Here is a 12,705-nt window from a genome sequence, read left to right on the forward strand (position 1 = left end):
TATATATATATATAAAAGTATACTAGCTTCCTTCCTGCAGCAGCTTTTATGTATTTGATGACTTATTTTAGAATAAATTAATGTAATTTCTTGCATCTTTCCTTTTCCAAACATGTTTCCCAGAGATCTGAACATTCTTACTACCTTCCTCTAAACTTTCTTCATATAGCCCACATGTTGTTGAACACTGATATCCAAAACTGAATACATTACTGTTCTTGAAGACTTACTAGTCCTGAGAGGAAGGATCGTATTTTACATGTCTTATGTATGAGGGTCCTACCTATAGCTTCCAGTTTGATTTTTTTCTCAGTAGCAATATAAAAATATTGACAAGAATAGGGTGTATGAACAGCTTTAAAACGTTCAGTTGTTCCCACATCTTGCATTTGTGATACCTGATTATTTCTTCTTATTTCTCATATTGAGTTGCATCCTTGGTTTCTAGAAGCGCTTTTCCAGGTCATTGTGATCTTTGAATTCTAAACTAGTATTTCCAGGCACTTGAAGCCTTTTTTCAATTTGTTACTGTCTATAGATTTAATAAATGTGTTGTCTGTTCCATCACCTAAGTCATTACTGAAGAATAATTTGTAGCACTGGACTCCTGGCAGATACCTGCAGAAGTACATCAGCACATCCTTCGGTCTGACAGCCAGGCAATTTTATCTGCTCCTGAAGGTTCTCTAGGTAGTTCTACATTTGTCTCCTAGTAGTTTGATTTAAATCATGTTTCCATAAGTAGTTTGTTTGAAACAGTTTGGAGAAACATCCTGGGCACATTATCTCCTCATGCTCGCCACATCAATTAAGTTTTATTTAATAGAACCTTTAATGTGTTGGGGTAGTTTCTTAATCATCCATTTTTCTAGAAACACGGTTAATCATGATGCCTTGACTGGTAGTACCGTCCCAGTATAGGCAACAATAAAGATTTGTTCTAATCCTCAGGACTCCTCCTGAGGATGGTGAAGTCTGTCCTACAGGCACCAGCTGAAGAAATGCGCGTTTGGTGCTCCCAGCATGCCCTCTTGTGTTCTGGGAGAGCACGCCTGGAGAGGGAGATGCAAAACACCCAGGAAGACACAAATACCAGGTAAGCAGAGGAATGTTACCTCACTGCCTTTGGCTAAGGCAAAGCCACCTCCCAGCAGAAACACGATGTTCCATGGCATTTTCTGGTGAACTACTTTCCAGTCCAAGAGAGCTGGAGGTGCTCGGACCTTTGACTTGCCACCTAAAATCCAAAAAAGATTTTGTAAGCCATATGGCATCCTCCAAAGAAAGGAGGACTTGGTGGGAGGTGAGTTTAGTCTGACCATGAGGAAACACTTCTGCCTGCAAGGTCAAGTAGACTGTGGAATTATATCCTAAAGCAAATGGTGAGAGCCTCACGAACAAAGATTTTTAAAAGTTGACTTGCAAAAATACTAATAAATGATCTGTAGCTGCTCCAAGAAGCATAGTGGAATACAGGTAAGAGTGACTTTGAAGTATGGCAACACATCTGCAGAACTGTATGTGTTTCTGTTAAGCCATGTATTGTCTCCTGAAGATTCCAGCTTCAGAAGTTTTACTTACATGTACACACTATATATGTGTAGTGTGTATAGACTATATGTGTATACTAGTGCCTGCAACACTGCTGGATAAATTTCCTCCGTAGTTAAACTACAAGAACCAGAGAACTTTCATGAGATATAAGCCTTGCCTAGCCTAAAGCATACAGCTGTAGCTATGCAGAAGGAGCAGTTTGAATTGAAACGTCATTTGTAAATCTAAAACTTCCTGTGTACCTATTCTGACAGCTGATTTTAGTTGCCTTCAGTAAACTCACCTGTTTGTTTTTTGTCTCCTTCATTGTTAGAAAAGTCGGAAGGGATGATGAACAGCAGAACTGAGATGAAGATGGCAACTGTAGCATCAGTGACATAGCTGCAATAGATCAGTCAGAAATTTAGTCTAGCTGTGTTTTAATTTTTATGAAATCTAGCCTACTTCATTTTTATTCAAAGTGAGGGGGGGGAAAGTGGTGATACCTTGTACCGTTTTTGTTGAAAAGAACTGTTGCCCAACCTGGTATGAAACCAGGGTCTCTTGTAAACCAGAGTAGTACCAGTAGTATGAAGAGGATCAAAACTGCTATTTCTGCAAATTTCATGGAGCCCAGTTTCTTGCTCTCTTCCTTGATAATGTCATAGGCCCGTTGCTCCTTGGCCTTTGCAGAGGCATTTGCAGCACAACCAAAATTCTTCCGAAAACTAGAAGAGACACAAAATATCAGAGAAATTTGCCACATATCCCCAGAGGTAAGAATTTAGATTTTATGCTCATTCATATTGTCTTTTATATTTGCATATAGAAATTATATATATTATTGTCACGGCAGCAGCAGCCACGGGTGTTGGACAGTAACTGCATTGCGCTGTGTATTGCCAAGATGATCAGAGAGGAGCTTCCTTCCTGCCCCTAAAAGCTCATGATCTAAATATAAATAGATGTGTGATCTGGATACAGGGGGAAATAGTGACAATGTTAGTGTGACTGACAAGGCTATATGACCACCAGGAAGTAAACAGTTGGCAAAGTTTTTAAAATGACAGAAAAGGTGAATTTAAAAAGAGGAATTTGAAGACAAAAGTACCATTTCGGGTGTTACAGCACTCTTTTGATTTAAAAGAATAGAGGCTGGGCATAAAATAAAAGTGACAGGCTAAGTATTAAACAGGTAGGTAATGCAAGCCGGTTGTATGGGGTGATTAGCATCAGGAACTGGCACAATACTAATCCTCTAGGTCTGTAGCAACTCTCGTCACAAAGGTATTTACCAGCTATATGTAGAAATCAGTTTCATGGTTGGAAGCACAACAATTTTTCAGGACATGAAAGCAATGCTGCAGAACAGGTTATATGCAGTTAAAACTTCCTATTTCCATGTACAGAGTATGTTTAGCTGGGATTTGATCGGGTTCCTCGGAGAAAAAGTTGCAGTATTTTAACAGATAATTCATATGCTGGTCTGCCGCTCTCTGTTGTACATGAGGACTTTGCCACTTGCTGTCTGACTTTCAAACCTAACCTCATCAATAAAAGTATCGCTTGTGTTACAACATGTAATGAGCCCTTGATAACATGCCCGTCAGCCGGATTACAGCGTGTAAAGGGTACTTACTTAAAGCCCAAGTACAGTATCTGCAGCCAAATCCACGTCAAAACCAGTAACACGACCATGGTGGGGAAGGCAAAGGAGAACCAAGAGGCGAAGTTGATGATGTGGCCGTTTTTAGGAAAGAGCCTGTAACATGCAGATGGCTGTTAAGCTTCCAAAATTCTGCACCCTCTTTTGAATTTATGTAATGATTCAGAATAGTGGAGGTACTGTGAGGCCCACTAAGGGAGAGAAGCTAACTTCCTGACAAAAGTCACCAAATTGGTATTTTCCTTCTCCGTGTTGGCTGGCAGTCAGCTGTAGCAGAGGGATGCAGTTTAGTGGGTAGGTAATCCCGAATTCAACCAGACTTACTCATCAACTTGTCCTTGCAGTACCAGATTTGGTGTCGTCCCAGTCAGAGTTGCAATCCCTCCAATACTGGCTGAGTAACATATACAGAGAGACATTCCCTTGCAGAAATTCTTGTGTTTCTCCTCTAGCAGTTTTTCATTTCTCTTTCTGTCTTCCTCAATTGTCAGGACATGACTATCACCTAGGTCCCAAGACAGGAACAAAGGAGTTAGAGAAGCTAAGTTGGGTAGAAAAAGATCTTATGCCTGCTGTAATTCAGTATTTCCAGGCTAGGACACAATGGACTCGAAGCTGAAGGAGACAAATTTCCTCATTTTAAGGCTAGCATTGTTAACTGTTTGACCTTCTGTGCTTTTTCACTGGTTGTCTCGATACAGAGGAGTTTTTCAGAAGAAGAGGTTGAAACACGTGGTAAAGTCTGAACGTACTGCTGACGCTTCTTGGTGAACTCGGGCATTGTCTGAGCTGCACATGGAGGGCAAAGAGGCAGGAGTTCAGGGGGGTGCAACAGTCAGAGGAGTTGGACTGAAGGGAACTTGTTCTGTACCGGAACCTGACTGCCGGCCCTGAGATTTACGTTCAGAAACACCTGGGTCATCTCAAAGATGGGAAGGCGCGAGGCAGCTGGTAAAGAGATGTTGTTGCATGATTGTATATTTTTGGATTAGAAAGATCATTTTAATCTCTAACCTTCCGGCATGAAATAGGCCAGAAATTTTCCCTTGGAAATTCCCTATTATCTGCTAAGTTACACAGTGGATAATAACTGAACTAACATAAATATATTAGGGAAATAGCGACCCTAGTGTAGAGGCTTCAGCTAATGGAGAATTTATACATTTTGTCGGTTTATTGATTAGTTATCATCACTTCATATTTTCAATTTATTTCTAACTTCAGCCTAGTCGGTAGATCTTACTGTGCTTTTGTCTGGTTCACGCAAGAGCCTCATAAATGCTGTCTGATACAGTCAGGATGCTTTGGGTGCATTCTTCTTTTAGAATTTACTAGCAGCTATAATTACAGTGAAGAAGGCATCAGGTCATCCTCCATTATCCCAAAGAGAAAAACACCCATAACCCACTCACCTTTTGCCTCTGTTTCTTTGGAGCTATCTGGTTTAGTTGGCTCTTCCTGCAGTTCAAAGGCTTTATTGATGTTTTCAGATGCTTGGCCAGCTGTGCTAGTCTCTATTTCTGACTTGTGGAACTGCTCCAACACCGCTTGTGCTATCGGGACCATCATGGCGGTGGTGGCAGTGTTGCTGATCCACATTGACAGGAAGGCGGTCACAACCATGAAACCCATGAGAAGTCTGAAATGAAAACGTTTGGAAAAGCCAGTTCAGAACTCAGCACTGCAATGCCCTTTTTTTTTTTTTTTTACGAATGCAGGGTTTGGAAAATGCTGAGCAATTCACACCTAGCCCTTCCTCTTACCCTCCTCTGCTTTGTGAATGACACAGTAAAAGTTAACGTAATTTTTTTTTTTTTTTTTTCAGTTTCAGCACATCGTGCTTTGACACTCTTATTACTAGGAAAGTAGAAGCTTGGAGCAAACAGTTTATCTAGTCGGTATCCTGCTTATTCTGCATGCTTCTGGGGAAGACATGCCATCTCAATAACACATTTTAATGTATTATAATATATTTTGAAGAGGAATTGCAAGCTGAATTTGATCCCAAATGGCAATCAGTTTAAGCCATAAGTAAGATGATCTCTCTTTTTTTTGTAATTTTATCCCACCTCTGTCATTTAAGACTCTCTTCTTACTCATATAAAATTCTAATCCTTGTTTCAGTATTACTATGTTATTTGTCTCAAAATTATTCTTTAGATGAGATGTAGATTATATATTAGATGAAAAGAGCTTTATCTTGTATGCATTTTTATTCTATTGCTTTGTAATTTCCTTCAGTATTCCCTCTTCTTACGATCTGAGACAAAATTAAATGGGGACATGTAGCCTCTGCGTAGTTTAAAGTTCTAGTCTGGTAAACATTTGCTGTTTTCAAAACAAACATCCCCGTATTTTCTCTTCTCTTTGCAATCAGTGTAACAGTTAGAGAGTATATGTTTTCTGTGTTTCAGCTGTAGTCTTTCCTGATTGTCTAAAGCTGTGATTCTGGCCAAACCTAGCAGCACCCTTGTCTTTTCAGTGTTGACTTTCTTGTTACTATTTCTCCACCTAAAGTCATCCGGGATTCAGAAACGATGCACCAGGTTCGTAACACATCGAAGGATCCCCATTTTCAAGGTTTGCTCAGGTACTAACTCACTTCAACTGTAGAAAAGCATTTGTAGGATATGGTTTGCAGATTCACAATGGAGACTACAGGCAACTCTGAGACAGGATGTAATGCCATAAAGTCCTTTATCACGCCATGTTTTCACGTCTGTTACTCACAGGGCTGGTCTGACGCCAGTGATAAGCAAGACCCGCAGAGCAACGCGCTTGTGCAGGTGCCAGTTCTCAATAGCAATGGCCATCAGCAGTCCCCCAATAAAAAGCATGTTGGTGTCCTTCAGGTACTCCCGGCAGACCTGGAACATGGAACAAGGGAGAGAAAATAGCGACGAGTAGCCAATGTTTAGAGAGGAGGCTCTTTCTGAGGGAGGATCTTGTCCCAAAGACATAAGCACCCAGTAACTATAGATTGTGTCTAAACAGTGAATTTGCTTTGATTTCAGATTACCAGCTCCACCCAGAGTTCACTCTTGGCTCATGCATGTTCTGTTCCATGAGGAGGACAGCCAATTCCCTGTGTCACAGCAGTTCAATCCTCTCTTCTTCGCACCCCACTCTAGAAATCCCAGAATAAGAGAAGCGGACCAATAACTAAGTAGGCAAAGATGTACTTACTGTCGTGGAATCCATGATATTCATCAGTGGGAAGAGCAGGACAGGGAAGAGAGCTGTGACAGCCAACGGCAAGGCTTCCGTGCACCAGAACAGCGCCATCACTATGATAACATAACCACATTGGGCCTCCTGATAGAAGAAGAGTACGTGCAGTCAGAACAGACTGTACATCTCACTTAGGCACTGAGAAGGCAACAGCACATAAATGTATTCATTGCCTGATAAAGGGATTAGAGAAAAGGTTATTTTCTGTCTTTCTCTCCCATCTATCCTCCCACCTGTGCAGATCCTAATTAAAGGACAAACTATTCAACAACCTGGTCAGAACTGTGAGGAAAAGGTGGGGGCCTCCAATGGACAACAATAAGAAACTTAGAAAAAGAAACGAATTGATGACTTTGAACCCTTCATGATAAGGGAGCGGCAGTCCCTGCACAGACTGCTTAGTTTTGCTGATGGTGGTATTTTTGTTTTATGTATTTCTGTGTTTGAGCTGCAGAAATAGTTACTGATTCAGTCGAGGTTTCTCCACCTTTTTCTCCACATGTTTCAGGACACGGCCCAGATGAACCCCAACTAATTCCAACAACCTACATCCCTCGTGATGTAAATACTTTTCTCTATTTTTCACTGGATTTTAAGCTTAGTACAGACTTTGAAAGGCTTGCTGACAAAGTGGTCACAGATCAGTGTCAGCTTCCACTGACTTTGTCTTTGCTTCTTTGAAGAAATTATGATCCCCTATTTCATGTTATTATTTTTCTGAGAAAACACTGATTTAATTCAGCTTTGGACACCACTCCAAATTTTATAAAAAAATATTTAACTCTGTCCTTATACACTAGAAAGATTTAAAATGTCACAACAGATTTTCTTATGGCTGGGCTGATGAAGAAAGTAAGGAAAAGTGACATTGCAGGTTACAGCATCCTCCTCATTTTGGAATTAGCACAATAATGGGTGCCAGCAAATTCAAAAAGAAGAAGAAACTGGTTGTGTGGTCTTAGATCAAGGATGTCCACTAAAATATACTGGACAGTATGAATGAAAATGTAGTGATGCTTACTGTGGAAACAATGAAGAGCTGGCAATTGTAATGGCTAGATTGCAGAGAATTAAACCAAGGAGCTGGAATAATGGCTAACAAGATCAAACTTGTGATGCTTTAGAACAGGCTCAGGACTTGTGAACATGACATGGAAGTTAAGGGGAGCTGAGCAGTCTGAAGGAAAGAAGAAGACAACAATCTAGGTGGTAAATTACCAAAGCAGCGGTGTTGGAGAAGGAGATTCACGAAGAGATGAAAGGATGCCTTTTTGAGCCTTAGTCTTGAATGAGAGCAGTTAGAACCTTCATTATACATCTCATCAAGCACTGAAAGCAATTTTCCATTTTGATGATCCTTTTTCTCCTGTTTTTGTTATTAAGAGATGCCAGTGAGTGCCTGCTGAGAGACCCTAGCAGAGCTTTGGAGCATATACCATAGGCACAGTGCTATTCTCTTCAAGCCTGCTCTGACCAGGCTCTCAGCAGAAGCTGGAATAAGGCTTTTCACAATGTGTCCTGCAAGGACATTCCTCTGTGTTTTGACAAAATCTTTAGCACTGTTTGCTCTCATTTGTAATAGTTTAGTATCCAGTGCTGTGTCATTACAGGACAGGTTAATAGCTCAACAGAATAGAAAAATGTGAAATTCAATCCTGTAAGTTGTCTGCTTACGGCCCTGCATGCTGAGATACCAGCTTTTCCTGCTTAGCAGTACCACGATGCACAATTCTAACCCCAGAAATCTTCTTACAAATTGCAAAGGGGAAAAGTCCAGGACATTTTAAATTCTTGTGTTGTAGCTGACTACATAGAAACCGGAGAGAGTAATTTTCAAAGAGGAACTGAACCAAGACTGACAAATCATTCCACAGGCAATACCAAGGACTTATTGTATGGTAACAATGACTCTGGCAGCTAAGTTTGAACTCGTGGCCTCAGGACACACACAAATATCTCTCTTTCTGGCTACTTAGAACTTTTCTTATCCAGATCTCTTTTAACATCACTAACTCCTTTGCCTGTGAAAAGTTAACTAGCAAAAAAATATTTTTTCCTGTTTTTCTTCTTAGTAAGCTTTTAAGTGATTGTTTAAACTATTTTATTTGCATTCCTATATGGAATAGGAATACATGCCTGATCAGTTACCACGGTTCACCTCGAGCCAGAGCCATCCTATCATTCCTTCTTACAATTGTCTGGTCATAACTCCAAAGTCTCTGATAACACTCAGAAAAAGTGCTGTGAGGAAGAAAGAGCTTTTGGGACAGGCTGCACAAAAAAGGCAGGGAAGGGCTAGTGGAGGAAAAATGAAGCTTGGCTTAGAAAGTGTGAGTCAGCAGGGATTAGGAGACGAGCAGGCAGGCAGAGACCAGAGGAAAGAGCCAGGACTTGACATCCAAAGACCAGTGACAGGAGGGGTAGATTGAGACTGGCTGTTTAACGATGCTGGGACTCTAATAAGAGACCTGAAGACCAGAGATTAGATCTGTCTGCATGAAGAGATTGAGAGTGCAAGAAATAAGTCAGAGTAAAGAAGCAGAACCTGGCAGTCTGCCTGCTCACGGTGCTGTATTTAAGTGATCAATGTCTCAGAAATACCTGCCCCACTACTGCAGGTCTTTGTAGCTAACTTTTTCTGAAGGAATCCTAAGCAAGATGTCTTCCAAAACTTGACATTTAAAATTTTAAATCCGTTGGAAAGATTCTTACAGAAATATGCTAAAAAAAAAAAAAGTTAAATACATATTATTTTATCCTTATGTATCAGAATGCTTTTTCCATCTGACCAAGAAAAATGTCTCTTCCATCTGGCAATGACAACAAGAAAAAAATTAAAATAAGATGTGGACTGGATATTTTTAGAAAATCAGAAGGGGGAATAAAATTGAACCTCAGGTTCACACGTATGAGCTTCAGCATAGAAAGTCCTTTGCTAAATCAGTTAGATGCAAAGCAGAAGTTACAAAACTGCGTGTCACTGAGCATTCTTCTAGCGTATCCAAGCACAGATGTACCTGTTCATCCATCTATGTCCTATTGCTTTTATATTCCCCCACCCTCAGTAGTCAAAGGGGTCAGGGAAAAAAGATCTTCAAGCAATAAATGAAGGAGATGCCTCTGGGAGAGAATCTGTGTGTTCCCTTCAGCTCTGTCACTTAAAAGGAAAAACTCTAAGGAGAGATTTGGAGATTTGGCTCTCGAATTCAGTTTAAAAAGTTCTTACCTTGGTAGGAACAGCCAGAGGCAGAGGAAGAAACAAAAGGGGTACAAGCACTATGATCAGGTATTTCCTGAAGGCCAGGATCATCTGCAAGAAGCCAGCCATGGTGCTGGAGCTAGCCCAGTGCTGAAAGGCCTGAGCTCTGCTGCTGGAGACTATATAAACATGCAGGAATATTAACCATTGACCTCAGGAGGTTGGGTGTTGTTTTTGGAACTGTAATCAGAGCAAGAAGGAGGAGAACAAAGAAGGGAGGGGACAGTAAAAGAGTGTCAGACCAGGGACTTTCTTAAGACAATCTTCCTGATAACTGATAAAACCTGGAGTGAATTAACTCCTTGTGGACCAAGTAGATTTATTAAAAGCATCCTGAAATGACCTACATTATTTTTAAAGAATATTGGTATTTTGGTCTTTAATAATGCCTGCTTTGAATAGGTACCGTTATTCCTCCTACAGAAAGGAGAAACCGCTCCCTCCATAATAGGGTGAAAATTGTTTTAAAAATATGTAGAGTACTGAAAAACACATCGGCATCTGTAATACTTAAATAAAGAGATTAGAATCATCTGTGCAAAATGTCATATAAACATCACTGTGTTTGCTGAGAAATTCTTTGGGTAGCAAAACCCGCTAAAGCAGAGCTCAGGTCACCAGATGCCGCATCAAGTCCCCATGCAGAAAGGGGCTTCCAGGCCACCTGAGATCAGGGACAACTGGTTTTGTGTGGTCTAAGAACGACCCTCATGACAATTCCATTTGCTTATACTCAAAGAGCAACAGGGAAAATGTTAAAGTCTGGTCAGAATTCGGTTCCTCCCAGGTGGCAGCCTAGTTTAAGAAAGGCTTAGGGCCAAAGAGGGAACCTGGTAACTTGTTCTGGCATAGCCTGTGGTATCTCAGTGGATTGGGAAAGATTTGGCTGCAGCACATCCCTTTGCAGACATTGGGCTTTTTTTTTTTTTTTTCACCTTTCTGATCTTTCATGTTTATAGATTTCAGCTTTGGTAGCTTGCAGGATGCATTGGGAAAAAAAACAACAACAACAAAAAAGTGCTGCTGGGAAGTTACTGGCAATTCTTGTTCCAGTTGCAAGAAGCTTCCAAATATACAAGCAGTGAATTATCTGGTTCTGTAAATACACAGAAACGGAACTAAAGTTTTTCATTTCACAGGGAGTGTCTTGTTAATGTTCCTCTGATGTCTTTATGCATGCAAACACACACTTCAGATAACGATGATAACATTTCCATTTTATTGGTATAAATTGCCTCAGCTCTGTTTATAGCTTATTCAAGCAGAGAGAGAGAGAGAGAGAAAGTGAAGCACAGACATTAGGGCATCTGATGTCAGCTCCACAAAGTGCTTCTGCTGTTTCTCTCCCTCGGCCCTTTTCTGCTGGGTCTTGCTTTCAATAACATGCGTATGATAGAAAAACAGTGGGGTGTCGCTTGCCAGAGCTGTAAACTCACAGCTCTCTTGCAAGCTTGATTTAGGCATATTGCTCCCAAGAAACATCATCGTGCTGCCTAACTGCCAATCCTGAGCTTTAGCATTTCACCCTTGGTGCAAAAAAGACTGAGAGCTTTCAAGGGAATTATATCCCCCCACATTTTTACATCCACTCAATGTTGAATTAGTGTCTGGAAAGGTCCAGTGACAAAATCAGCCAGTGACAAAGTCATTTTTCTACTTTCTACTCTTATATCCTAAGGTTGTAATGAAAAATCTAAAAGGAAACCTCATGTTCACATCTCTGTACCATGAAGGCTGGCTCCCAGCTGCAGCCTTGCCTATGGGATGTAAATAACAACGCAGAAGGGCCTCCGCTAACAAACCGTGCCCGTTCTTTAAAGCAGCAGGTCCGCAGAGGTTTTTCCACTGCTACGTGAGTCCTGTTCCTTCCAGAGATGCCCTGAACGAGCTCTGTAAGTGTGTTACAGCAAAATGGATTGTTTATGTCTTCGGGGGGAATTTGTTAGAGCTTCACCTGTAGCCCACTAACATTCCTTCAGTGGTGTCAAAGGAGTGATGGCAATTTACATCAATTTGGAACCACTCCAGTTTATATAAACGGGTTAATCTAATACTCTGAATTGTGTTATTTGAATTTAAAGGACAACTTGGTCTTTGCTTACTGATTTCCTCTTCGAGGCAGACCTAATAGCACAGCCAAAACCCCTTGTGTGTTACAGCTTATAAATGATTTTGTCCTTTAGAAGTATCTTCTGATGTGCTGTGAATTAATAGAAGTGACGCTGCAAACTAAAGCATTTCTCAGCTCCTAGTGCATTTAGAATGTTGGTTATATCTCTTTGCTTGGAGGTAAGGAAAAAAAAACCAGCCAACAACAGGTTTTAAGTTTAAATATCGTTAGCCATCAATAAATCACACAACGGGGCTTGAAAGCTGCATGTTTACCAGGGATGCAGCAGTCTGGGCTCAGGTTTACCAGGGATGCAGCTCCCTGAGCTCAGGTTTACCAGGGATGCAGGAGCCTGGGCTCAGGTTTACCCGGGATGCAGCAGCCTAGGATCAGGTTTACGAGGGATGCGGCTCCCTGGGCTCAGGTTTACCAGGGATGCGGCAGCTTGGGCTCAGGTTTTCCAGGGATGCGGCTCCATGGGCTCAGGTTTACCAGGGATGCGGCTCCCTGGGCTCAGGTTTACCAGGGATGCAGCAGTCTGGGCTCAGGTTTTACCCGGGATGCAGCAGTTTGGGCTCAGGTTTACCCGGGATGCGGCTCCCTAGGCTCAGGTTTACCAGGGATGCAGCAGCTTGGGCTCAGGTTTACCCGGGATGCAGCACCTTGGGCTCAAGTTTACCAGAGATGCAGCAGCCTGGGCTCAGGTTTACCAGGGATGCGTCTCCCTGGGCTCAGGTTTACCAGGGATGCAGCAGCCTGGGCTCAGGTTTACCCGGGATGCGGCTCCCTAGGCTCAGGTTTACCAGGGATGCAGCAGCTTGGGCTCAGGTTTACCCGGGATGCAGCACCTTGGGCTCAAGTTTACCAGAGATGCAGCAGCCTGGGCTCAGGTTTACCAGGGATGCG

General features: G+C 41.7%; 2 protein-coding genes and 1 long non-coding RNA gene across 3 annotated transcripts in view; 2 read left to right on the top strand and 1 right to left on the bottom strand.

Moving 5' to 3' along the window:
- Nucleotides 1–2,311, top strand: part of LOC113487109 — a 39,683-nt gene extending 37,372 nt beyond the window's left edge. The window contains exons 3-4 of the long non-coding RNA XR_003399729.1: nucleotides 952–1,096; nucleotides 2,227–2,311. This is a non-coding gene — a long non-coding RNA (uncharacterized LOC113487109). The remainder of the gene's footprint in view (nucleotides 1–951; nucleotides 1,097–2,226) is intronic.
- The window catches only part of SLC13A2 (solute carrier family 13 member 2), a 13,697-nt gene extending 3,924 nt beyond the window's left edge, over nucleotides 1–9,773 (bottom strand). The window contains exons 1-9 of the mRNA XM_026861515.1: nucleotides 9,657–9,773; nucleotides 6,386–6,514; nucleotides 5,930–6,066; nucleotides 4,612–4,838; nucleotides 3,524–3,704; nucleotides 3,173–3,295; nucleotides 2,040–2,261; nucleotides 1,838–1,935; nucleotides 1,116–1,237 (exon numbers count right to left, since the gene is read on the bottom strand). Of these exons, the coding sequence (XP_026717316.1) occupies nucleotides 1,116–1,237; nucleotides 1,838–1,935; nucleotides 2,040–2,261; nucleotides 3,173–3,295; nucleotides 3,524–3,704; nucleotides 4,612–4,838; nucleotides 5,930–6,066; nucleotides 6,386–6,514; nucleotides 9,657–9,758 (1,341 nt within the window). The 5' untranslated portion in view covers nucleotides 9,759–9,773. The remainder of the gene's footprint in view (nucleotides 1–1,115; nucleotides 1,238–1,837; nucleotides 1,936–2,039; nucleotides 2,262–3,172; nucleotides 3,296–3,523; nucleotides 3,705–4,611; nucleotides 4,839–5,929; nucleotides 6,067–6,385; nucleotides 6,515–9,656) is intronic.
- Nucleotides 9,774–11,416: 1,643 nt separating this feature from the next.
- SLC46A1 (solute carrier family 46 member 1) overlaps nucleotides 11,417–12,705 on the top strand; it is a 5,431-nt gene continuing 4,142 nt past the window's right edge. Inside the window, exon 1 of the mRNA XM_026861841.1 lies at nucleotides 11,417–11,541. Within this exon, the coding sequence (XP_026717642.1) occupies nucleotides 11,417–11,541 (125 nt within the window). The remainder of the gene's footprint in view (nucleotides 11,542–12,705) is intronic.

Source organism: Athene cunicularia (assembly GCF_003259725.1).
Source record: "Athene cunicularia isolate RWA chromosome 19 unlocalized genomic scaffold, athCun1 chr19_part1, whole genome shotgun sequence".
NCBI classification, from domain to species: Eukaryota; Metazoa; Chordata; class Aves; order Strigiformes; family Strigidae; genus Athene; species Athene cunicularia.